The sequence below is a fragment of the Buteo buteo genome, chromosome 6, assembly GCF_964188355.1.
Source record: "Buteo buteo chromosome 6, bButBut1.hap1.1, whole genome shotgun sequence".
Taxonomy (NCBI): Eukaryota; Metazoa; Chordata; class Aves; order Accipitriformes; family Accipitridae; genus Buteo; species Buteo buteo.
In genome coordinates, this window is record NC_134176.1 from 13825929 (window position 1) to 13853355 (window position 27427).

At 41.2% G+C, this 27427-nt stretch overlaps 1 protein-coding gene across 1 annotated transcript in view; it reads left to right on the forward strand.

The window, feature by feature from the left end:
- BEGAIN (brain enriched guanylate kinase associated) overlaps positions 1-27427 on the forward strand; it is a 153218-nt gene that overhangs the window by 70326 nt on the left and 55465 nt on the right. The window contains exons 3-5 of the mRNA XM_075031060.1: positions 5540-5629; positions 20944-21105; positions 23651-23707. Of these exons, the coding sequence (XP_074887161.1) occupies positions 5540-5629; positions 20944-21105; positions 23651-23707 (309 nt within the window). The remainder of the gene's footprint in view (positions 1-5539; positions 5630-20943; positions 21106-23650; positions 23708-27427) is intronic.

Sequence of the window (27427 nt, forward strand, 5' to 3'; positions counted from 1 at the left end):
CACACTCTCCTAAAATGTATTAAACTGAGTTCACAGAGCAACATCTCTGTATTTCTATACTATCAGAAAATGGGTATTAACTTCACTGATAATGGGTGCCCTCATCTTCCCCCCTTTTCTGCTCAATGGACATTCCCAGCCTTCTTATATTCCCAGGTACTCTGTTAGCATTTGTGTCCGCACTGTGAAGCTACTGGTCCAGTCCCCACAGACTACCCTAATCTGGGGGGATGCATGGTTCCATAGGACCCTGTTTTTCAATTAGGGAATTATATATAAAATATTTATTAAGATATATTGTTGCAGTCCCTGCAGCAGTTTTACATTATTTAATCCTGTGGTCATAGATAGTTCTGGGTAACTCCAGGAATAGAACTGCCACCCCCTCACAGAAAATGGATTGTTTGACATTTTTATTAGCTCCAGCCTTTGTTCCGTGGAGATGACAGCCAGTTACCTACATTGGCATGACTGGTAGGAAAGTAGGTAGCAAGCACAGCTGACAGTATCTTGCAAGTCTGTGATGTTAAATCAGCATCACTGCCACGTGCCTCTTCAGTGAGGACGGGATGTGGAGGTAGAGTCGTGACAGTATGTTCCAAGGCATCCCTGCGGTTCTTGCAGCTTGCTCTGTCAATGTTTCATGAGGGGTTATTAATGTTTATAAAAGCGTGCCCTTAAAATAGCTGCATGGTGTTAATAGAGGCAAAAATAGCAGTTCTTGTGTTTAACTTCTTCATACTGGGGTAAAATAGGGCTAGATTGGGCAAGTATAGAGACCATAATAGCACAACCCAGTTTAAGGGTGACTTTCAGATCCCCTTCAGGTCTTAAAGAGCACTGAGTTTAAGGTAAAATCAAACCGGGACACATTCTTTCCTGCTCTACAGAAAATCCTTCTCTCTTTAACAGGTGCAAGATTTGGGGTGGCTTGTGCTTAGAGACTGCTGAGGTCTATTCACTAAGTCCACCACTCACAAGTGGAGGAACCATGAAATTCTCCAACTTCTGAAAAAGACATTATTTCACAAAAATCATTCATATTTGCATTGGCATTTGTAAAATAACCATGTGTATCCTACTGTGGTGGGTTGACCCTGGCTGGATCCCAGGTGCCCACCAAAGCCACTCTATCACTCCCCCTCCTCAGCTGGGCAGGGGAGAGAAAATACAATGGAATGCTCTTGGGTTGAGATAAGTGCAGGGAGATCAATCATCAATTACCATCACAGGCAAAACAGACTCGACTTGGGAAAATTATTTAATTTATTACCAATCAAATCAGAGTAGGGTAATGAGAGATAAAACCAAATCTTAAAACACCTTCCCCCCACCCCTCCCTTCTTCCCAGGCACAACTTCAATCCTGATTTTCTCTGCCCCCTTCCCCACAGCAGCGCAGGGGGACAGGGAATGGGGGTTGTGGTCAGTTCATCACACATTGTCTCTGCTGCTCCTTCCTCCTCGGGGTAGGACCCCTCACTCTTCCCCTGCTCCAGCCTGGGGTCCCTCCCACGGGAGACAGTCCTCCATGAGCTTCTCCAACATGGGTCCTTCCCACAGGCTGCAGTTCCTCATGAACTGCTCCAGTGCAGATCCTTTCCACGGGCTGCAGTCCTTCAGGCACAAACTGCTCCAGCGTGGGTCCCCCCCAGGGTCACAAGTCCTGCCAGAAAACCTGCTCCAGCGTGGACTCCTCTCTCCATGAGGCCACAGGTACTGCCAGGAGCCTGCTCCAGCACAGGCTTCCCAAGAGGTCACAGCCTCCTTCGGGCACCCACCTGCTCCGGCGTGGGGTCCTCCCTGGGCTGCAGGTGGAGATCTGCTCCCCCGTGGACCTCCCTGGGCTGCAGGGGGACAGCCTGCCTCACCATGGTCTTCCCCACGGGCTGCAGGGGAATCTTTCCTTCAGCGCCTGGAGCATCTCCTCCCCCTCCTTCTTCACTGACCTGGGGGTCTGCAGGGTTGTTTCTCTCACATGTTCTCACTCCTCTCTCCAGCTGCCGTTTCTGTTGCACAAGGTTTTTTTCCCTTCTTAAATCCGTTATTCCAGAGGCGCTACCACCATCACTGATGGGCTCGGCTTTGGCCAGCGGTGGGTCCGTCTTGGAGCCGGCTGGCATTGGCTCTGTCAGACGTAGGGGAAGCTTCTAGCACCTTCTCACAGAAGCCACCCCTGTAGCCCCCCCACTACGAAAACCTTGCCATGCAAACCCAATACACCTACCATATAAAGAGCAGTGTTTCTGAGGAGTAGTACATGAACCAGGGATCTTTATACATATCAGATGCTATAAATTTTACTCACCTATGATATATGGAGAGGGGACCATAAGGGGCATTGTGTTTATTTTATTCATAAGAGTATTTCTTAAACAGACAAAGCGGTCTGTATGACTCTGCTCCAGGAACAGCCAATCAATCACCATCTGCCACCAAAACTGAGGAATTGTTAGTTGTTCTTCTCTAGACGGTGAAATAAAGTGTTGATCGTGTTTCACTGAGAAATTCACCTTTTTTTTTTTTTTTTTTTAAATTGGCTATAGGTCTGTAAATATCCTCTGTGATTATTGTCAGATGAGCCACAGACAATATATGAAGTAACATACTGCATATTCCAGGATAAGACAAGGAAACACAGACTATTACAACAGTATGCCCAAATTCAAACCTCACTTGACATTGGAGTCGCTCTCAATCACATCAGTGAGGGATAAGGGAGCTCTGTAGAAAGAAGAGGAAAATGAGTTACTTTATCATGCTACAGCATAATAAAAAGTCATTTTAAAATCTGATAATCTGAAATACTTTATCATCAAGTTTTGGGGACTGACATTTTTCCTGTAGTAAACTACTATATGTATATGGTGACTATACAAGATTCTTTTTAAATAGGCTTGTTTATTATTTTCAATACTTACAATTTTCTTACAACTGTTGTTTCAGAAAGGAAACAAAACAGTAACAGGACTGGGAGCTTTTTCCATTTTGTTTCCTTTAAAATTTACAGTTGCTTTAGACAAAAATGTATGTGTGTTTTGCTGATTTCTGATTTGCCAATGATAAAACAATATCCCATGTAAATTGCAGAAGCTGACAAATTAATTTTTGTGTTTGTATATCAGGCAAATAAAACTTGCAGTTACTAATTATTTTTCAACCTTGTACATGAGAATGTGATTAGACTGACTACAACTGACACTGATTATCTGAGACAGGATGTTATTAAATCCTTTTGGGAAGCTTTTGAAAGACCCACCACATTTAGAGCAGAGAGCTGTTCTCTGCATTAGCTCATTTATGGAGCAATTACATGGGACTTACTACTGAAATATGTCAGGAAAAACACTGAGCAAACAGCTAAAGTAGAATTCATACCCCTCCCCTCTCTGTCAAAACATCTCACAACCTCACAGCCTTAAAATTATCTATAGCAAAGCTATTTGCTACATATCAGTAAAAGGTATGAGATAGGTTAGATTAAGACTACATGGAAGAGAGCTGGTAATGGATCTGAAGACAGCAGAGATTTCTCCTTGCTCAAATGGCTTCTGTGCCCCAAAAGCCCTAATTTAATTAATTTGTGGGCTTGAAAAGCCCAATATTTTCATTTAATCCATCTCAGAATTTGCAAGTTTTGTTATTTCATTAGAAAACTACTATGGAGGGTTTCTCAGTGAAGTGCAGAGAAGTATGCAAAATGCGCTGGTTTGAAATCTCCACTGGTTCTGGAAAAACCTGTGGCTAAATTCGCTGATTTTTTTTCAAAATTAAGATTTCAAAGGCATGATTTTTAGGAGCAGTTTACAATTTTGTACCTAAAAATATGCAGATACAAAACAGAGAGCCAGGTAAAGACCATTTTCAAATCTGTATTCCTACAATGGACTGTTTTGCTGACACCCATAGTTAAGAATGAAAATACATAGTGAAGTACTGCAGAATTGGTATGTATTAAATAAGCACACACCTATTGATTATGAGATTTGCAGCTTGAGAACGTCAGAAAAGCTGAGAGATGCATAATCTGAAGTAATACTGACAGTTCACTGAAGAACTGACAATACCGAGGTATTACAGATTGCAGAGATTTATTCTCACCTCCGCTTTGATTTTAAAGTGAATAATGCTGTAAATCCATGTGATGACAACACCTAAACCTCAGACCATCTCATTTTTTCTGTCATCCCTGAGTGTCTTCACATACTTAATCCAAGTGTGGTACAGAAAAAGTTAAAAGATACTTAAATATTCCTTCCTTATTCAATTAACAACTCAGTGGTACAACTAGAGTAACATGCTGGAATTCACTTAGTGCTTTTCCTCAGAGTGCCTTACAGAGCATCATCTTGCTGCTGGTAGTTCTTGACATGAAGCCAGTCCCAGGGTGGACTTACAGCAGTAGCAGGAGACTCAGCAGAGTTCTCCTTTCCCATAAACACTGAGATCCTCTGCTGCTGTCTGTAGCACAGTTATTTCTCCTGAAATGTGTCCTGTATGTAAGGATGTGTTCACAGTCCAGAAGGTCCCTACTTTGCAGTACCCACTGGTAATTGACATTGCATACTGGAAGGTAGGATTTTCTGCCTGTGTAGGAATCACTGACCACAGGGAAAGCTTATGCAAAAATTCTGGTTCATAAATATGAATAACCTTGAGTGAGGAAAAACTGATCTTTTATTGAGTTTATCCTTCAAGGCATGTTATGTTGCATTTCTGATATTGCAAAGCAACACAGCAATACTGTATGAGGTATTCTGCGTGGCCAAATACTGCAGTCCTTACTCAGATTTTACTCAGGAAAAAACACCTTTGACTTGAGTGAGAATTTGCTTGACTAAGGACTGAACAGAGTGTTTTGAATCTTACCAGCATTGCTTGATGCTAATGTTGGGCAACAGTTCTCATTGCTAATTTGCCTGCCTCGTTGGCCTTCTCCTGGGCTCTGGATCTGCTTTTGCTGTGTGTTATTCATAGCTTATATTGCTAGCTCACATTGGTTCTCTTTGTGCTTTTCATTTCCAGTAAATATTTTGCAGCTATTGTTCTGCTGCTGGTAGATGTGCATGGAACCTGGTATGTGGAACTTGAACCTCAGCCCAGATTTAATTAACACTGTTAAACATGTTCTCACTACGGTGCTCAGAAGGAATTTTGCTGACCCTCTTTCAATGAAGCATAAATTTGTTTAACCTGATGTTTTTACAATGCAAAAATACAAGGGCTTGATTCACAAATCTGAAGACCAAATGCTTCTCCAGTAAAATAGATGGAGTAGCACCCATTTACAGCTATCATAAGGTCAATTATAAATGCTTATTCTGACCTACAATAGTCATACAAGAAAACCACTAAATGTGTGTGCTGTAACATCACCTTGTTTTATAGTTTTAATACTGCTTTAAAGTAAGATAACCTGAATAATAATTAGTACCAAATTATGCCAGAGCCTTCTAATATGCAGCAAATCTAGCTAGGTTATCACTCGTATGTCTTATGAGCCATACCTAGCCATGGTTTATCCTCTATTCATGCTGCAGGGTACGAAATTCCTGGGTGCCAACCTGCCTATGGCAACCTAGAATTCTCCAGGGCAGGCTCGCAAAATCTTCACCTACTCTCTGGGACAGGTAACTAATAAGTGCTGTTTTGTGAAGTTATGCTTTCTTTCTAATTTTCTGATGTCCATAAAAATGTTTCATTTCTTCACATCAGTCTGTAGTCTCTCATTGTTCAGTTGCGTTATGTTTTCTGAACTAGGGGAATACCAGTGGGTCTGTTTATTATAGTAGTCTAGATGCTTGCTTCAGCCAAGCCTGTAATAATTGTTAGTAATGTGTAAAAACTGAAAGTTGTTTAAGAAGCTGCAAAATCCACAGCTGCCTACTACCAGTTAATATTTTTTTATGATGGAGTAGTTCTTATAATACAGATAAATTGCATGTCATTGTTGATGCCACAGTTATCTGGGCAGTTCACCTACCTTTCTTAATTGCTGGTATATATATATTCTCTCTCCTTTATCAGGTTTACTTTAATCTTCAGTCTCCTGAAGTAAGGAATTTTTCAATGCTGTAGGTACAGAGATGTTGAAAGGATGGAGGAGTTATGACTGATTCTAGTTTACATTCCTGTGCAGCACATACTATAAGTTTATGTAATGACTCATTTTTCCATATTTTGCTTAGATTCTCTTCTATTTTTCTCCTGAATATATTCTTTGTTCTTTGTTGCTTAACTTTATTTCAAGTGGCAGGTATGTAGAAGAAATGTCATTCACTGATCCTATAGTTTTCAACGACATATGAAATATTGAAATATATATCAAAGTAAGAAATTAATTAGATAAAAAAATAAAGACAGGCTAAGCTTTAGATTGCCTTCTTGTAGTCTATTGATTTTCTTTGAATAATGTGTGTGAATTTTCATCTTAAGAGTGCTGTTAGTGTAGCAAAGACATAAGTGAGATTTTTTTGGTATTTTTTGGCACAGTCTACACTCTGCGGAGTGAAAAAACAACAATCTTGGAAAAGTAAGTGGTTTGAATTCCTATTTTTCAGTCCCATGGGGCTCTGCACATGCACTCTACTCTTACCTGGGTTTAGATGAGCTTGATACAAAAAGAGCCTTGCTCTGCTACTTGTCCTTGTTAAAATCAGGAGATGACGAGTGAAGTAAAATATAATCAGGGCATATAAAACTGTTTTTCAAAATGTTTGACCCTGATTCCAATTTGTTTGAATATTTGGAAGTCTTTTAAAATCGGAACAAATTCACACAGCCACAGTGTCATCACTGAGTTTGATCTTATGTGGTGTTTTTAAATGGATGCCCATGGGGAAGTTCAGTCTTGGGATGACATTTAGTAGCATTTCTGTAGGGGTCGCTAAAAAAAAAACCAAATCTCTTTTCCTACCATCACTGACCACTTGTAGTTCTTAGTTTCAAAATAAAATAAGCTTACATTATGCAGGACAATACCACAGTTTATCTCCAAGTACACCAAAGTTTAAAATGCACAAATCTGGGATTTGAGCTCAGGCTATTTAGTCATTTCATAAAAAAAAATAAACAGCCATTGAAAGATAATTTTCATTTCCTTCCCTGCTTTTTAAAAAGTTCACAGGGATCTAAATTTTTAGATAGATTTTAGTATTTCCTGAAAGCTTGCTTGTTTCTTTCCTGTTGATTAACTCAAATCTTAATCACACTGTTTCAACATATCTAGACTTTAAAAATTTATCTGGAAACTTGCTTTCCAATTATACTGAAAAACATCAGCTTGCTGAAGGAACTAAAAAAATCCTAACATTTGTTTGTGAAAATGAAAGATACTGAGTGTGACAACTATCAGCACTTACAAAATGAGGATATATTCTATTTTATCCAGCCTGATGCACCTTCACTTTTAAAAAAACTAATGAGAAAGCAACAAAAATTTCAGGAAGACAGTTAAAAAAAACAAGTGTGAATTCACCCAGAATACTGAAGTAGTTCAGTTATAAGGAAAAAAAAAAAAAAAAAAAGGGACCTGTGTTTAGATAATCCACATCTCAGGGCACAAGAGGAATTTTGGGGCAAGTCTGTAGTAAAGAAGCTGCTTCCTCAGTCTGCATGGTTCTTTGGGGTGCTACATCTGCAGGGTAGGTGGGAGCAGAGGGCTCCTGGGTCCCCTCTGAAGAAGCACTTTGTGTATTGCTTTTCACATGAATAGTGCAAGCATCTTTACAGATGAATACCTGCTGCCTGATTTAGTCCCTCCACACTTGCAGAGATCTCCTTCATTTACTGGCTCACTCCAAAAATGACAGAAGAGTTAATCCCAAGGTGCTGGAGGAATGCAGTCCTGTTCCCTCTCCTTCTCCATACACCCACAAAAAAGGCGACAAAACAGTCTTACTCTAAAAAGCCAGTTCAGCTGAGGGAGCAGGATAAAATAGACTCGACTGAACTAATAAATCATGGCATTAGGTTGGGAGGAAGGTTGTATGAAATGACAGCACAACATGCTGAGTGGTGGGAACTTGCTAGAGGTGAACTCATTTATACTCTTGCAGAGTAGAAGACTTCTCAGTTAACAAGTCCTAAAATAGTGTGCTGCAGTGTATAAAACAAGGTAGGGCTCAAAATAATTAGCCAAAGATGACAGATGGCAATTCCTTTCTCTTTTTTTCCTTCTCTTCTTTTGCTGTAATACCAAGTTGATCAAAGAGCTGAGGATCATTTGTTATTGTAGAAAAACTAAAAATATCTTGAAATATTCAGGCAAAATAAGTTCATTCAGATAACAGCCAGTAGCTCTCATTGTTCCTGTTCAATACCTTATACATAAGCCTGTGTGTAGTAATAGTTTTTCTCAGAATCTGAATTGCATGTGCACAGCTGAGAATTTGGGTGTTTCCAGGCTAAGGACTATTATTTAATCAATTTATTAATTAATTTAATTTAATTGTTTGCTTGTGTTAACAAACCAGTGATCTATTCTACTGCCAGAAAACCTTCCAAAAAGTCCCTAGAGCTCACCTCTATGGCATGTTGCTTTAGTAATGTCATACAGCTGTGTGTGATGGGGGAACTAAATGGTAAAGAACAGAGACTGCAGTAGAACTGACTGCACTGATGGCTACTGAAAGTGACTGAGGGGTCAGTGCTGTGTCTCACTCTAAGCAACAGCAGTATTATCTCCTATACTCTTTACTAATAATATCTGGCAAGCATTGGCTTTTTTTAAAGGCAAGCACCTATAGATTCAAGCTAGAGATACAACAGGAGCTTCTGTCTTGTAGGACTTCTGTCACAAAAGAGGATCGGAATGCAACTGTGACCAGATATAATTAAAAATAAAATTCAGTAATTTACTCAAGAAAGGTAATAAACACTGCTTATAAAAGTAAAAAACAGTGGCATTTGCAGTTCCTTCTCCCCCCAGTCCCGGTCCCAGCAGTAATTCTGTCTACTGGTCCTGGAGCCATAAGAGTATATTTAACTTTTTCAAGCGCTTAGCATAATGTTTGTGATGGGAAGTGCTAAGCCAGCCCACCAAAATGAGTCCCTTGAGCCAGACAAAGATGAATTTCAAATCAGAGGAAAGAGAAAAGGATAGGGAAAAGAAGGAAATAGCTAAGGTGAGACCAGAGATGATAACATCTGTCCATTAACTTATGTCTGGATGCTTTATACCAAATGAAACAGGAACAAAATTCTTTCCCTACTACTAAAGCACATTTCTATAGTACTCCCCTACTGCACCTCCAACCTCAGTCCTTTAAGAGAAAGAGTAAGTTAAATTTCAGCTTGCTTCTGGGCAGTGAGTTTCACCCATTCTCATTACATGTCCTATTACAAATAAACAGCACCATTCAGGAAGAACCACATTCCTGTTTCAGCACAGCTTGATCCAGATGAATCAGGAAGGTAAACAGACAAAAGCAAAAGTGAGAAAGGTTTAATAACACAATTAAAATATAACTTTATAAGCTTGTGAGCTGATGTGGCAGGCTGCTTTCAGTAATTTCCATAGGGAGTGCTTATCCGTGACTACAAACCAAAGCAATCTAGAAGCTGGCTACTTGAAGCTGTAAGGAGAGCTGCTGGAACCGAAGGCAGCTTGCTCAATTGCCTGGAGACCTCTCTTTGGCTTCCAAATCATAAATTGAAGTCTACCTCTAATTTTGCTACCTCAATTTCTCAATACCTCACTGGTTTTTTGGGTTTTTTTTCTCTTCTTTCTCATCACTGCTTAGTATTCTAGATTCCCTAGTGAGATGCAGTAAAGACCGCTAGGACTCTGCCAGACATTAAAAAGCAGGCAACATCTGTTCAACAACTTCAAATCACTTTCTGTGTGAGGCAGCCCCCCCAATAGCCTTTGTTACAGCAAGTATTTGTTGCAGTCAACCTTTTCTGCTGCTTTCCTTATCCATTCATACCCTGCAACTTTACACTGTAACTCACCATTTCTTCTAGCCAAATGTTTTATGCAAACATATCAGCCTCTGGAAAGCCAGAAAATAGCAGCTCTTACAGAGATGAACCTTCTTCCAGTGTCATGTCAAGAGCAGAGTCTGGGCAGCAAGCAGTGTGAAGATCCCTTCATCCTTGGGAATGGTCAGGGTCATTATGTCTCTGCTTTCTTGGACAAACGCTGGCTGAAGTTTGCCACGCCAGAATTTAACTGCCTTCTCTCCCAGCTTCACCAGCTCACTCATTTCAGATGTGGCCCAGAGCACTAAGCAACATTTGGACAAAGCAGACAGTTTGGAGTAGGGCATGAACATGAGCAGAGTCCTCCATTATAATGAGAAAATAAACATACTCTTCCTACCTCTAGAGGACGAGTCAGAAAACCTGTATTCCTCTTTGAATTGCATGCTTTTTTTCTTCTCTTGCAACTTTATTTTCCATCTGTTCATCCCTTCCTTTTCTAGCAACACAGAGAAAAATCTTGAACAGGGACAGTCTTTATTCAAACTTCTGTAAGATCATTTATTGAACCTAAGGGTTTGCATTTAAGCCACTGACACTTAAGAGTCTACCTGCCAGAGCTGAAATTAGTCAGTCCCCGCAGACTTTAGGGAGAGCCTAACAAAGGCTAGGAGGCAGCTTGGAAGAAGGCAGAGATTGTAACAGCTTCTGCTGCTTCCACTGTTTCACTCTGCTTTAGTCACTTTTGAATATGGGCACAAGGCTCCTGCTTTTTCACTGTGCACTGCGTTCATTTCTCACATACAGCCAACCTGACTAAGCTCAGGTATTTAACGTCAAAAGTGTCTTGTAAGCAAAAGTGGTCATCTCGTTAATAGGAAACAGAAACATATTTTGAAGACTCCAGATCCAAATCAAGTTAGAAGAAGTATTAAATCAGTCCTCAGGGAGCTGGCTCAGCTTTTCAGTCTCCGTGCAGCCCTGTACCAAGCATAGCGCTGGGCTAGCCAGCTCACGGGCTCGTGGTAGACGGTGTACATCCCGGTTTGTAAGCCCACATTCTTCCCTCTCCATGAGCTGCTCTGCATCCTTGATTTCTTAGTGCTCTGCACAATAACGTGCTCCCTAGATGCAGGTCTGGATTCTCATTGTTCATTTTCATTTTCCCTTTGCAGTTTTCAGCACACTGGGGGAATCACGACTGCCTGCTGAAGAAACTTCATTTAAAATAATCAAAACACCTTTAGTGTCTATTTCTGAAAGCTGTAATTTTATTCATGGTATTTCTATTCAATCCATTCAGAGCCTTAGGTTATGGATAGTACCTTTAAATAAAGGACAATTTGTATGTCTTTATTATAGGCATATTTCAAAAATCTTACCACGTTCCACTGACAATAATGGCATTCATTTAAGACAACTCAGTGCTGACAGTTGGTCCTCTAAGGGTTTTTTGCATGTCAACATGTAAATGAATTTTCATATCTTAATCACCTCATATTACGGTTAATATTGAATGCTCTTGTTGGATAGTTGTGTCTGTGGGCTTCTGATACTTGTTCTAGAAGTCACCCTTTCTGCAATGAAAGACTCTTAGGTCAATATAACCAAAACATAATTTAGTTTTATTTTTGAGAGAGATCTCTCTTTTCTACCTCTTATGAATAAACCCAACACAGTTTAGACACATTTACCATATAATATCTCTTGCCAGGTCTGCATTTTTAATTGTGCAAATTATGCAAGAGTCAGGTACTCACATCGTAAGTGAAGAAAAGCTACCTTGCAAAGTCCAGCAATACTCCTGTTTTAAGGTACGTATATCAGCTCTCCAGGTGCTGTAGAATCATAGAATCATAGAATCATTTAGGTTGGAAAAGACCTTTGAGATCATCAAGTCCAACCATCAACCCACCACCACCATGCCCACTAAACCATGTCCTGATGAGTCATGTCTACGTGGTTTTTTGAATACCTCCAGGGGTGGTGACACCACCACTTCCCTGGGCAGCCTGTTCCAATGTCTGACAACCCTTTCAGTAAAGCAATTTTTCCTAATATCCAACCTAAACCTCCTTTGCCGCAATTTGAGGCCATTTCCTCTCGTCCTATCACTAGTTACTTGACAGAAGAGACCAACACCCCCCTCACTACAACCCCCTTTCAGGCAGTTGCAGAGAGCGATAAGGTCTCCCCTCAGCCTCCTCTGCTCCAGGTTAAACAACCCCAGCTCCCTCAGCCGCTCCTCGTAAGACTTGTGCTCCAGACCCTTCACGAGCTTCATTGCCCTTCTCTGGACACTCTCCAGCACCTCCGTGTCTTTCCTGTAGTGAGGGGCCCAAAACTGAACACAGCACTCGAGGTGCGGCCTCACCAGTGCCCAGTACAGGGGAACAACCACCTCCCTGCTCCTGCTGGCCACACTATTCCTGATACAGGCCAGGATGCCGTTGGCCTTCTTGGCCACCTGGGCACACTGCTGGATCATATCCAGCCAGCTGTCAACCAGCACCCCCAGGTCTTTCTCTGCCGGGCAGCTTTCCAGCCACTCTTCCCCAAGCCTGTAGCGCTGCATGGGGTTGTTGTGACCCCCATGCAGGACCCGGCACTTGGCCTTGTTGAACCTCATACAATGAAATAGGCTCTCATGCTAAGGATCCGTCCCACAGAACTTTGGACTTCAACTGGTTGACATCTCTTTTTTTCCCCCATTTCCCTTCCAAATGACACTCTCTAATATTTCTGATAAAGCATCTCTCTTCTCTGGTTTAAATTCTGCCAGAATGACTGGAACCTAAGAAAAGGACTCTGTTACTTGTCTTATGTGTCCATCAGTCATCTGGAAACTATCTATCTGAGCTCCAGATTTGGATCACCCACACATTTGCTCTGAAACATATTTACAGGCCTTCCCTCTAACGATCCAAACTCAGCTTCAGGTTGTTTATTTTGAAAATGAGTACTGGAAAGAAAATTGAAACAGTTTAATACTTGCAAAAAAAAAAAAAAAACAACTCCAAAAGCTATCTATCTATGTATGCGTGTGTATATGTGTGTATATATATCTATAGGAAGGAAAGGTCTGCATGCAATTTGGCAGGCAAACTGTTCATACTCCAAAGATTCAAATATGTAACAAACTTCTTTGAAAATAATGGAGAAATTTGGTGGATGTGCTGTAGTGAAAAAAAACCTGACAGACCTTGGTGAAAATTTGCAAAAAAACAGGTGAGCTGAATAAAATATGTGTGAGCCTGAATCTATAGGAAAATGCCTATTGTAGAACTTGGATACGCGGCTGCTGAGGCATTTGTTTGGGTACAAATGAAGCTGCTGAATAAAGAGCCACAAGAGCACTGGGATTTGTGGACTGGGCTCTCGGTCTGAGCTGCAACAATGTCATCTATTTCCCCAATAAAACTAATTTCAAGTCTGTAGTTGGATTCTCAGAATCTGGATCTAGACTTTTTGATTTGATCCCATCCCCCTTCTAATGAGATGGAGCAAGCACAAGGTTAGCCACAAAAACTGCAGACAAGGAAGATAGTTTTGGTATTACCCTTTTGAAACGGTGACCCTGAGCATGTAACACATAATCAAAACTTGATTAACATAGAAATCCAATTACTGCTTCATTAAAGATCTTTCTTTAATCTAGAAAACACTTGCAAAATGCTTGGACTTCATTTCCCAACAACTACAAATCTAAAAAACATTGTCGAGGGGTCAGATTCAATGACACAACTATTGTCTCTAAGCTATTCCTCCTAAGCCAAGGTTGGGGTGCCTTTCTTGCAGCATGCCCACCCTGGGCAGCACGCAGATCTGGCGTGACCCATGCCAGAGCCATGCCCTGTGACCAGCAGCAGAGCTGTGCTGGAATAAAAGGTCCTGGGTAATCCAGACCACCAGCCATGGATCAGCAGGACCTGCTGAAGCCAAAATTCCCTGGTGATCCCAAGATTAAGGTGACAATGCCGTCCAGCTCCATTGAATAGCAATGCAGTGGCACTGAGGACCTGTCGGCATCTCTGCTAGCTGCAAACTTCCCCAGAGCTCTCTGTCCCCAGCTTGCTGCTCCCTGGGATGAGAGCTATGTATCAGGAAGAGGTCCCCCAGGGCCTTGCCATCTGCCTGGCTGACTGCCCTTATCTCTATGAGGATAGGCTCCATTCAAAGATCAGGAACAAAACCAGGGATGTGGCTATTTGCTCTCCGTCAGCCAAACAGGCCATCTCTTTGCAGAGGTCCACAGCAGCCTCACGCTGTTGGGAAAGTGCTTCCAGAAAACAAAATGCACAAACCTGCCCCCAGGCTCTCTGGCTGCCCACCGCATCGCTGCTCCTGGCTGTCATCAGCGATGGCTGGGCTCACAGATGGTCCCTTGACCCTTCCCAGAGACCCTCTCCTACTCTTTAGACTCTTCACAGCAAGCACCTGTGCAGGGCTGACTGTTTTAACTTTTCCCTAAATAAAAACCCACAGGGCAGAAGAATCAAAGATGCTTTTTGAAATTCTGTTCCAGAATATATTTTTAAAATTTCCCTGAATGTGACGCATCACAGACACTATGTGATAAACACTTTAAAAGCATTTAGTGGTTCTTTTTTGTCGGCCTCCATGCAGTCTAAGCAAACAAGAAAGGGAATACTATTACCTCATCTGATACACACTGTACTGAGTCAGGAAGAGGGGGAGTTACCTGATGAGATGTGGCTGTCTATGTCTAAGCCACTTGACTAGATTCTCTTTGTAATTAGTGGAAATGGGTACTTTCAGATTTGCGTCACCTCATCTTAAAGTAGGCTTCTAAAACAGGTCAGATTAATTTCATCCTGATAGTGCCTGCTCGTCACGACCAACTAAGAATGGGAGCCAGAGCTGACCAGCAGTATTGACATTTGCTTCTGGTCGGGTCAGTCTCGCCTTAACTCATTTGACTGGTATAACACTAGGCACAGTTGGCAAAGCCAGGTACAAGACTCAGAGCCCTAAACCCCAGTCCAGGTTAGTTCCTACTTACGCATTCCTTGTCCAAAAGCAGGATGTTTACCCACAAAATACAATTAGTTGGACTTAGGATTTCACAGCTGCATTAAAACTTCTTTCACTACCCAGAAATGAGAACCTTTGATATGTTTTTTCAGTATATTTGACATGGGCATCTCTTGCCCTCGTTTTGCATTCCTTTCACTGCTAATTTCCCTCCTAATACCATTAATCATATTTTGTTTTACTCACTCCTAGAGCTGTGTGAAGGCGAGTAATCAGTCCGTTCTGGGAGAATTTCAATAGTTAAAAAAACAGGTTTGCTCTGGTTTTAAACAACACCGCAGAACGATCTACAAAGCAAAGCCCTGGGGTGGCAGGCAGATGTAGAAGTGCCTAAGCAAAAGCAGTTTCACCAGTGAGGTGGAGACGTGGGGTTTCCAGGATGCTCCACCGATGGGGCAGCCCCACAGATGTTGATTCTCAGAGAGTACCCTCTTTGTGGGCTCTCTGAGGGTAACAAGCTCTAGAAATCCTCTGGCCTCCAGGCAGCTGAACAGCCCCAACTTTCCACACCAGCACTCCTCTGCCATCCTGCCATCTGCCAGGCAGATGAGCTGGCAGAAGGTCAGACAGGTACAATGAAAACCTGCTGGTTTTCCAGCACACCTTCCTCAGAATAGGCCGTTGCCACATGGCATCTCAGTCTTGCCTGAAATGCTCCAGTGGAAATACGTTCACCTGGAGCTTCTGCAGCCAGTGCTACAGATGAATCCTGACCGACGGCTGCAGGCTGAGATGGGCACACGTTGCCTGTCTCCATTCTGCTCATCGACCTGCGCACCCTTCCCTGGGGCTGAAGGTGTGCAGAGTGGCACCGATGCTCAGCTTAATGTACAGGCTGGCAGGAATGCCGAGGGAAAAAAAATACCCATTTTGACCACTCGCCACCCTTTGTGGACAGAGGTCTATTGGAGAGAGAGAGGTGACACTAGAAATGCAAACATCTCATTGCTTTACCTCTTGTGCAAGCTGGGATAGCAAAATTTTAACGCTAGGAAAGTACCAGGAGTATTTGATGGTACTTGAACTTGCCTGCATAGCCTTCTCATCTTTCTCCTGTAAAACAGACCCCTTCACTAAATGTAGAGCCTGAGTAGTGCTAACTCCCACCTGGTGATATCTCCCCTGAACAGCCTCTGAATTGTTCCTGAGGATCAATTCCAGCAACGGGATTCAATAGTGAGGCTTGGCGTCTCTCTGTAGAAGCACTGCCGGAGGGAAGAGGGCTTCAAATTCCCCAGCAAGGAGCAACTCCAGAATTCAAACCTGGCAATTACTGGCAGCATTACAATGTTTGTGGGCAAAAATTTCTGTGCCAATATATGTTTTCATATCTATTTTATATTTTCAGTGAGTATAAACAGAGCTAATTGGTGAATATAATACTTTGGAAAGTCTGAAGACCTGTTTTTAATAACCTTTAAAGTAGCTTCCCTTGAGAGTTTTTTTTTTCACCAGTCTAAATATTTAATATTGTACTTACTGTCCTTGTTTTTAGAGAAATGCTTTAATGAAGCAAAATGGGTAATGACTTGCAAACCACTGGTTGTCACAGGAGCAGGACTTTGGAGATCATTAGAAGAAATAGAAAACCACTTATCCAAAAGGTCCTATTCTACAGGATTTTGGATCCTGTCCTGTAATTCTCCCCAGCTGTCAGAGGTTCAGGAAATCCATGGAGTATAGGATTAGTTTTCTAAGACATAATACTACCAGACTTCCCAAGACTACTTTTTATTCACAAATAAGTCCTCTCCTTTCTCCTGGCTGGACTTTTTCCATTGAATTATTTTCTTAATTTTTAACTAAACAACATATATAAATATATATATAAAAAAATGTATTTGCTGAATATGTATATTCTTTATTATATAAATAATAAAGAACCATGAGAGCCAACTAGCTATAGAAAATAAATTATGAAATGAAATACATTGATTTACCAACATTAAAAAGATTCTGCATTGAAATTTATTAATTAACTGGCATGTGACAAGCAGAAAAAAAATGCAGCTAGTTTGTGGAGTCGGTTATTTTAGAGAAAAGGGAAAACGCTAAATGCTTGACTTCATGTCTCCATAATTTGACTTCTTATTTTTTCCCTCTTTTCAACCCTGTCTAAACTACCACTACCAAGTTTACAGGGGTACACAACAAAATTAAGCAATCCTTATGAAAAGCCCGGACTTCTAGAACAAGAAATTATGCAACACAGCATACGGAAAGAGAATTCAAGCATGGCATTAGTGATACTACTGGAAGCTAACAGTAAGAGGAAGGTTTTCAGAGGAAGAATATCTGTTTCATGAGAAATGCAAAAAAAAAAAAAAAACTCATGAAATACCTTAGATTTGTATAAAACAAAAATTGAGCTTCTGATCCTGCTATTAGAGATACTGAATTTAACACATTGTGTGTTCTTCTTTCTACAGTTTTTCTCACTTGCCTTGCCTTTGCTTTTTAGGTGTTTGTTCATATAAAACTAAGCAAGAGAAAACAACAGGCTTTACCTTAAACCACTAACATATCTAGATAAGGCTCAAATCATGCAGAAACTGAAACCGTTCTGGGAATCCTGGGAAATCTGCTCTCGGTATTAGAGCTATTAGTACCCATTCAATGGTTTTAGTCCCAGATTCAGGAAAATTTCCCTGTTTGTGCCAATGATAAGCATAAGTTTCATTGTGTCATTGCTTAAAGTTAGCTATCTTTTCAGAACTTCCTTGGCTCAATAAGGACATTAAAGCAGATAGTTAAACATTTTCCCAGTTGGAGTCTTTTCTTTTTTTTTCTCCCATAAAAGTGGCTATAAGTTTTCTGCCATTCAGCATATTCTTGTCAGAACATGATTTCTATGTTTCTAAAATCTTTACTTTTTTGTCTAATAACTTGTATTTTAATAATGATTCACTATTATGTACCTACAACTACATCTTAAATAATTCCATCATAAACCGGGTGTTATGTTCCGGTCAAAAAATAATAAGTCTTCTTAAGAATGACCAGCCGGTTTTGTGTGTATCAGATGAATCAAAGTACACACTGGGCAGGAGTTTTATTACGTTTGGGAGAGTTTCAGGATCTTTCAGCTTGGGTGGAAATGAGTAGAGCTTTTTCAGAATTATGGTTTGCTGAATGAGAATAACTTTGATCTTTGAAGTTGCCTAACATGCCTTAATCACCTTTTTTTTTCTTATTTTTTTTACAAAGTTACAGCTATGCTTTACTACCCAAAGAGTTTGTGAAAGACTGCATGTGTGTAGACTGTTTCAGTAAAGCTCATTGGAATAGGCTTGATTTTAATGACATGAATAATCCCATTCTGAAAGCAAAGAATTCAAGAATACAAACATTTCAAAGTGAACTTCAAGGGAAAAAAAGGCTGAGCTTGAAGTTAAATTTATCCTTCAAAATTTTGCTCAACTGGGGCCCTAGCACAAGATTCAGGCTGCCAAAACCTGCCAAGCTGTCCAGATCTGAACCCCAAAGCACATTTTGGCAGCTCAGACTAGCACTGCCTTCCACCTGAGGATCAAGATTTACCCAGAACTTGCATTTTAAATCCCAAATTTCCCCACATAGGCAGGTCTAGGCACACAGGTATATGCAGAAGCAACTTCATTTGAGGAGTCAGGTGCTTTGCTCCTACCTAATCTTCACACAACTGAGACCCAAAGCAACATAGCTACATGAGGAAGCAGAAGACAAAGTTATTGGAGGCCATTAACTTTCCTCTTTTTCCTCTTTTGTTAAGCAGTCTCCAGCTACTACGGACTTAAACACCCCTGGCATTCCCATCATATTTGTATCCTTACAGCCCCCCTTCTTCCCAGAGGTCAAACTCTGCCAGTGGCCAAAGCTCTGGAGTGCAGCAGGATGTCACAAGCTCTTGATCTGGCCCATCTTGCATTAACTGCACTTGCCCAGCATAGGAGCAGCAGCTTGGGCATTTTTATCAAAAAGCATAGCTGGAGGAGCTACTGTCTACTTTTTGTAGAAATTCTAGTGGTTAGGTTTTTTAAAGCAGCAGAAGACTTGAGATCAAATCTTTTTTCACTCTAAACAGTTTTGACACTGTAACTCCCACTTCACAGAAGAAAATCCAAGTTGCCAGGCTACAGGAAAACTGACCACTCTTCTTTCCCAGGATGAGCAGATGAGTAGCAAGAACAACAGGCCACCAGCAAAGCAAGTGAAAGGCAGTATGATGTGGTAACATTATGAATGAGGACATGCAGAAATGAGTAGCATGGGCACAGATTCTCATTTCCCTAGATAATTCAGGGGTTTTATTCACCAATTGAAATATAAAAACTAAATGGTTGCATTAACTGGAACTGCATTAAATGTCTGAATTAGAATATATTATTTTAAGAGACTATAACTACAAGTGGTAATCTAAGTATAACTGTAACCACGCAATATGTGTAATTGAAATAGAGCACTGTGTTGGCAAAACATTAGACTGTTTCCTAGATCTAAGCTGCATGGATCCAGTAAGCAGAGATTGTAAAGCTTTTGCACTGACTTACTGAAACTCCTATCGCAGATTGTAGAGGAGAAGACAGCCACACTGAAGCCCGCTTAAATAAGTGTTTCTTGAAGAATGGCATGTTGTTCCCAACTCTCTTGTCTAATTAAAGACCCAAAACATTATCCTACTGAAGCTGATGGCAGTACTCACTTGACATCAAAGGGAATCAAGATTCGCCATTCTTTTATGAAGAATTATTTTTATTGTATGATTAAAAACAAGCAAGGCAATTCACAGTGCATCATGTGGTAGCACTTTTGTCTCCAGGTGATGGCAGACTCCAGTTCTGTCGTGCCTCAGAGGTCCCACCTGAAGCCAAGACACCAGCTCAATACTGAGGTTGCAGTATCTGAACCAAGCTACAGTCACCTCCAGAGACAGCAGCTCTGACTGGAACCCTGTCCTGCTGTGCAACTGGCAAACGTGCTAGAAGACTGAGGAGCTCAACAGACTAAATAGACAAGGATAAAAGATCTCCATTGTGCAGATAAGAATTGAGACAAGTGCAGACTGGCTCACCTGAAGTCACACAGTTGAGCTCCAGTAAAGCAAGGGAAGGATCCCCAGGTTCATTGCTGCAAATCCAGAGGGACTATTTGGGTGCAGATGGCGCTTTGACCTTCATGATAAAAATTTTGCTTGGATCTCCTGGCTTTATGCTATCTTATGTCATCTCTAAAATAAAGAGAAAACAAAAAAGTGAAAAACCTCCTCTCTCCAAATTCTGTGCCCAGCACTTTTTTCTGCCAGAGTGTAACGGAAGCTAGCTTACAAGCAGGGCATAAGTTCTTTGTTAGGGAAAGAACTGTGAAAAATTAGGGATCACACCTCAGTCTGGGAAGTCTTTGCTCCCAAACAAGTGGGAAAATGGTGAAAGAGACATAACTTTAAAATAACTGTAATATTAATTGATTACCATTCTCCAGATGAAATGCTGAACAACAACATCTCTAGCAGCTCTCTGGCCAGGAAATGGGGTGGAAATTGAATCAAATTAGACAAAATTTTCTTTCTCCACAAGATAGATATATTATAACTTGAATTATTGGCAAGGAAATATTTTTGCACAGTTTATTTAGAGTTGCTGCTCTATAGATATCTGCTATTTCAGTCATAGTATGTTAAGATAACTCTAAATGAGAGGTGCTGTGTGAAACCAAACTCTAGACTGTATTTTGTATTTTAATCAGGATTCTTTCACAAAATATTCCATTATGGCTAATGAGATATTAGCAACGAATGTGCTAGAAAGGACAGATGGGAAGATAGTCAACTATCTAAATCAGAAGATTTTCAAAGTGCAGTAAACAAATTATTAAGCACACTTCTCTGGCTTAATGCCAACCTATACTCTAGGGAATTGGTCAAAGAGTGGATCATGAAAAGCTTTTTGGGAGCAGCTAAATTCTACAGCTGTGGTCTTTGTTTTTCTAGTACTTTGCAAGAACAGAAGGGGGAATTACGAAAGCGTCTATCGTACACTACCCATAAGCTGGAAATGCTTGAAACGGAATTTGATTCTACACGTCAGTATCTTGAAATAGAATTGAGACGTGCTCAGGAGGAACTTGAAAAAGTAACTGAAAAACTGAGAAGGTTAGTAACTAACTTTTTGAAATAAACAGAGGTATTAGGAATTTACAAGTGACTGTGTTAAAAACATATATAAGTAAAAATATGAACATATAGTCTCAAACATACTTCATTTATTATTTATTGATTACACAGTGTGTTTTCACATTTAATATATATTTCACTTATCGAATATATATTACATACCACATGAAGTTATTTACATGTGACGTGTAAGATGTCTCTGTATTGAAAATAAATATGCAAATAGAAATGTAACTATACAGGTGCATAGATTACATTGTTTATGTGTAAACATACGTGTGGGTTAGTGCCACATTGTGTAACACATACAAAGGTTATAAACATACTACATATGTATATACTTATACTGTATATAGACAGATAAATGTTTTAGACTGACTTTGGCTGCATATTTTCTGTTGTTACTCTCCATTGCACTGACACAAGAGAATAGAATTTGACCCTCCATCACTCAAAACTGAGACTATGTTCAATTCAAATAATATTATGACATTTCACATTATGGTATAGCAAATCATTCACTTTTAAGTCCCAGGCAGAATGGAATGATACTGAAAACCTATGATTTAAAATTGTTGAAGCTGTGGAATGGTGCAATTGCAAATCAGGGGCCTAGTTAATGTTAATGACAAATTAGAATAAGCATGCACTCCAGACATTCATGGCACTGATTAAACTGGTCTGTAAGCTAGCTTTAAATTTATCAGTGATTCTTATTCTCCATTTTTTCATTTGTTTGCAAAACTTCTGAACCTACAATGACCCATTGTGGTGGGTTGACCCTGGCTGGATCCTAGGTGCCCACCAAAGCCCCTCTATCACTCCCCCTCCCCAGCTGGGCAGCAGAGAGAAAATATAACAAAAAGCTCATGGGTTGAGATAAGGACAGGGAGAGATCACTCAATCAATTACCATCATGAGTGAAACAGACTCAACTTGGGGAAATTATTTAATTTATTACCAATCAAATCAGAGTAGGATAATGAGAAATAAAACCAAAACTTAAAACACTTCCCTCCCACCCCTCCCTCCTTCCCAGGCACAACTTTACTCCTGATTTTCTCTAATTACTCCCCCTGAGTAGTGCAGGGGGACAGGGAATGGGTGTTACGGTCAGTTCAATAGACATTGTCTCTGCTGCTCCTTCCTCCTCAGGGGCAGGACTCCTCACACTCTTCTCCTGCTCCAGTGTGGGGTCCCTCCCACGGGAGACAGTCCTCCATGAGCTTCTCCAACATGGGTCCCTTCCATGGGCTGCAGTTCTTCAGGCACAGACTGCTCCAGCGTGGGTCCCCCCCGGGGTCACAAGTCCTGCCAGAAAACCTGCTCCAGCGTGGACTGCTGTCTCCATGGGGCCACAGGTCCTGCCAGGAGCCTGCTCCAGCACGGGCTTCCCATGGGGTCACAGTCTTCTTTGGACATCTCCCTGGTCCAGTGTGGGGTCATCCAGGGGCTGCAGGCGGAGAGCTGCTCCACCGTGGACCTCCCTGGGCTGCAGGGACAGCCTGCCTCACCATGGTCTTCCCCACGGGCTGCAGGGGAATCTCTGCTCCGGCGCCTGGAGCACCTCCTCCCCCTCCTTCTGCACTGACCTGGGGGTCTGCAGGGCTGTTTCTCTCACATGTTCTCACTCCTCTCTCTGGCTGCAGTTTCTGTGCCACAGTAACTTTTTTTCCCTTCTTAAATCTGTTATTCCAGAGGCGCTACCACCATCGCTGATGGGCTCGGCTTTGGCCAGTGGCGGGTCCATCTTGGAGCCGTCTGGAGGTGGCTCTGTCGGACACAGGGGAAGCTTCTAGCAGCTTCTCACAGAAGCCACCCCTGTAGGCCCCCACTACCAAAACCTTGCCATGCAAACCCAATACATCTCTTTATGCAGGAATGTATTTGCATTTCTTGTGAGGACTTTCCTTAACTGATGTAGATAATTGAACTGTTTGATTTAGTTTGTTAGATGAGTCAAAACAAAATTCAGAATGAGTCATTCCAGGGCTATACCCAAAGAAATATTTTTAATTCTTTGCAGAAGGCAAAAACCAAACCCAGACTAAGCCACATCTATCAAGAGCAGTCTGAAGGTTCTCCATATTGTTTTCTTGCTAACAATATTTTTCCTATCACTTCACTTGGAGCAGAGCTACTGAAACTAGCTTCGATCTTGACATAATTTTGTTCCAATATATTTCAGCTATAAGGACAGGAAACATTGGTGTACTCTTTTCTCCTGAAACATTATTTCAGGCACAGCTGCCATAAATCCTGCATTATATTTAGCAGAGGGGCTGACCATCCCACTTCTGTTAAAACAAAGGGTCTTCCTAGTCAGTAGGAAGCCTCTTATCAACTTCACTGGGCACTAATAAGTTAAGCACCCTTCAAAACTCAGGCCAGAAAGTCTTTTTTTGCTCATGGCAAAGCCTAGCACTCATACCAAATATCAGATTAGTAAAATTGACTTTCCAATATTCTAATGGAATGTTGTAACATATTATGAAGAAAACTTATATTCAAAATTATGTTTCAGGCAAGTGATTACTCCCCTGAAGACATATCATATTGGAAGCCCAAAATATTTTATGAGGTGAGCTTTAAAAATGTTTCTATTGAGAATAGCAAGGCATACTGCAAGTTGAACAACTAGATTTCTCAACCTGGAGAAGGATAACATCTGAAACAAAACTGTCATCCAAAAGCATGTCAGCAACATGTCACAGAGCAACATCGGTGTGAGAAAAACAAGGAACTAGAATTAGTTTCAATAATGTGTCTTTTGCTTTATTCACTGCACAGGGAGAGAAATTCAGCCCCCCTAATAAATAAGCTCTGTGTAACAAGATCCCACTTGCGTACTAGAGACTATTTCTGTTATTAAACTTCCATTACTGTTAAAGTGCAGAATTTTTCCAAGAGGCTGAATGGCCATCCTTTTCTACTCCTTTCTGAAAGCCTTTATCGTCAATTTATCCAGACTTACCTGTGTTGCTGCTAGGCCTTCCCTCTCTTACCCAAGCAGGGAGGTCATTTACGTGACTTGATGGTCAAGTTTTTGACCTCTCTTCAAACAGTTAGAGGTGGTCTTTTTCTTTTGGCCCAGTGGGAGCAAGATCAGGGCGGTGCTGAGTGAGTTTGAAAATATTAACTGTAAAGCATAGGTTCAGCTTTGAAAAGTGACTGAAAAGAGATTGGGCATTTCATATACCTCACAGTGATCCTCTATCTGACATGATCGGCATGGGTCTTTTAAGTAAAATTTTAAAAATATTCAAATACCAGTCTTGGAACCAAAACTGGTCTCCAAAGGTCAGGCTGCGTTTCCTGCTTTAGACCCTACCACAGGTAACAACTTGGCAAGGTGCCCATCTCAGCTTTTACCAGAGAGTAGAGTTATTTTAAGACGCAAGAAATAAACCCATACAAGCATATATATAGCACTGAGATTAGCCCACACACATAATTCTTTCACCAAAAGCAAGACATTTCATGGACTGAAGGGGTGTTCTGAACAGGAATCCTGTAGCAGTATTAGCTTTGGAATAAATGGGGGAAAACTCTCTTGTTTTCATAAGGAAGTCAGTGTAACTTGTGATAACAGAGAGGGAAAAGGTCTTTTGAACAAGAAGTTACTGTTTTAACAGTCACCCTTCAAAGCTAAACTGCACTCTGGGTGAAATTCTCTTCTTTAGAGAAAGTCAGCCCAAGCTTGTGTTTTACTTTAGATATATTTCATGGCCTTAAGAGGGCTTGAGACTGAGTGGGAGCAAAGAAACAGGGTCTTTTGCGAACTTCCTCTTTAGTGGTGATCTGCAGTCTTAGAGAGGAGTGTGTTGCTTGCTGGGTTAAAGCACAGATATGCAATATTCAATTTGATCGGAATACTTTCCATCAGGCCCTAATTTAGGTGAGAACCTAAACATGCACTTAATGCATGCACATATGTACACTGGAGGCACATGGGCATCACCTAGTAATATGAACAACACAAAAAGCTTTCAAAAATGATGTTATTGATTCACGGGAGTTTATTCTTAAAACAGTTTCACAGGGTAGTGAAGCTGACCTATTCTTCACTTTATTTACAAAGAAGTCAGATTTACAACATTAAAATGTTTCATACTTCACAAGGTTCAGGTGTATTTTTTCCTCAAAGAGGGTTAAGTTACCATTTGCTCATCTGATCATTTTCAAATCGGAATAATTTTCCCTACTCCTCCTTTATTTAGTGTTGCCCAAAGATTGATTTGATTACCCTGTTCCTCTTTTATACCTTTAACACTTTCTTCCCTATATTTCTGGGTCCATTTCTCTCCTTGCCACCCACATTTGCTGACACCTCTTTTGGCACAGTGGATTTCCAATTTGGGTTTTATGCATATATGTGCATGTGTATGTGCTTGTGTATGTGTGCACGTGTTTGTGCTTATTTTGACTATCTTTTCATAATGTTCTCAATAGAAACACTTTTTGAAGCTCAGCTTCCTACTTACTATAGATTTTTTGTTTAGATTGGATTTTATTTTACTGGGAAAAGGTCAGTTTTTTCAGTGCAAAATGAATGTGTTAGAGAACTAGGGTTTGTGGGTTACTTTCACCTAAACATACAACAGAGGAAAATTTGCTGGACAAAGACAAAAAAAGTTACAAGCAGAGAAGCAGATTGTAATAAGCTCATGCAAAACCCCTTTACCATCTATGGATGGAAGTGTTGCCAGCCAAGAATAATTATATTAATGGTAACCAGTCTTCCAGTCATCCATACCAAGAGAAAAACAGTGTCAACAGAAGCTGAGGAGCAAACCCAGTGATGTGTTGCCACAGTCATAAGCCAGATATCCAAGTAACAGCTACTGCTGGCAACTCATGATCTTAAAGATAGGGAAAGGGAACCTTCAATGTCTCCCTTGAGCTCTCCACATAGGTCTATACTGCAGAACAGACTAAGGTACAGAGAGGCCTTAGCTAGAAAAGTCCTGAACTAATAATTTTTTTCCACTTTTTTTCAGGAATTTGTGCAGAAGCTTTTGAACCCGTGCAAACTTTTAGGGGGTTGCAGGTGCTAAAAGTTTATATTGGTTTTACACCATGTCTAGTTGAGCTGCAAGCTGCCTAGGTGCAAAGCATGTTTAACCTCTTTTATTTTGTCTTATTAGAGAAGAACAACAGACCATGACAGACAAGATACTGGGGCACCTCTGGTCTCAGCCAGCAGGCCCTATCTTATTTTTCTAAATCCTTGTTCCCTGCACCACAGCATGCAGCCTTACCAGCAAAACATAACTATGTTAGTGCTGAGTAGGTGTTTGCAGGCAAAGCCGGTTTAAGCCTCCTTGCTTCCACTGGTTTACCAAGATCATCTCTGCCTTCTCCTTTGCCATGAAAAGCTGGGTACAGGGTACCTAAGATTTCTCTCTGTTGTGTGCACTCTGGTTAGATAACTGTGAAAGTCCCAAGTATACCTAGAGCTGCACAAATAAATGTCTATACAGAGGCTTAGTAGCAAATGCTGCATCTAATAGGAGCACAGACAATGCAGAGATCTGTAAACTTCAGTCAATCCTTTAAGTCACCTGGGCATTTACAAAATGGCACTGTGAGAACTGGTGAGAAATGACCGAGCCGCAGGTTAGTACAAGTCTCGCAGATTTTCAGCCCATTTGAGTCACCAACTTAGCAAACACTCTTTACCCCAGATCTGCCTTACAGGGAGGAAATCTCTTCTCAGCAGCTCTGTAAAATGTACACGACACTGCAACTTCCCTCAGACTCTCAAATGCATGTTTGAAACAGCTGCCCTGAGTCTGGGCTGACCCTCGGTACCCCAGGGAGTTTCACCCGTGGGGATGTCATTATTTCTGCCCACAGAGCAGCTGTCCTCAGCACAGACCTCTTCTCCCAGGTCTGTGCAGCAGATGTCATGGTATTCCTGGGAGCCCCAGCAGGAGCTCTGCCTGCCTCATGAGGGGCACCGCAAGATGCTGGCCTGCCCCCGAATGGAGAATTTTGATCATTTAACTGGAAAGAAAATCTCCATGGCAACAAAAGCAGGGAGAGACACTTCACTGTCAGGAGGGGCTGGGCTGGACCCCTTGATTCGCAGCCACGGCATGGTTCAAATGTCTTTGTTCTGATTTCAACAGTCAGTCCCAACCATACAATAAACCAAAGCAACTTCTTTAATCCCAGTCCCTTCCTGATCATCATGGAAATTACGTCCAGATCCAGGCTTCTCAGAGAAAGTGGCTTTCTGCTGAATGAATGTGTATGACATCTGAGTTCACTCTTACAGTGAACGCACTTGCCCATT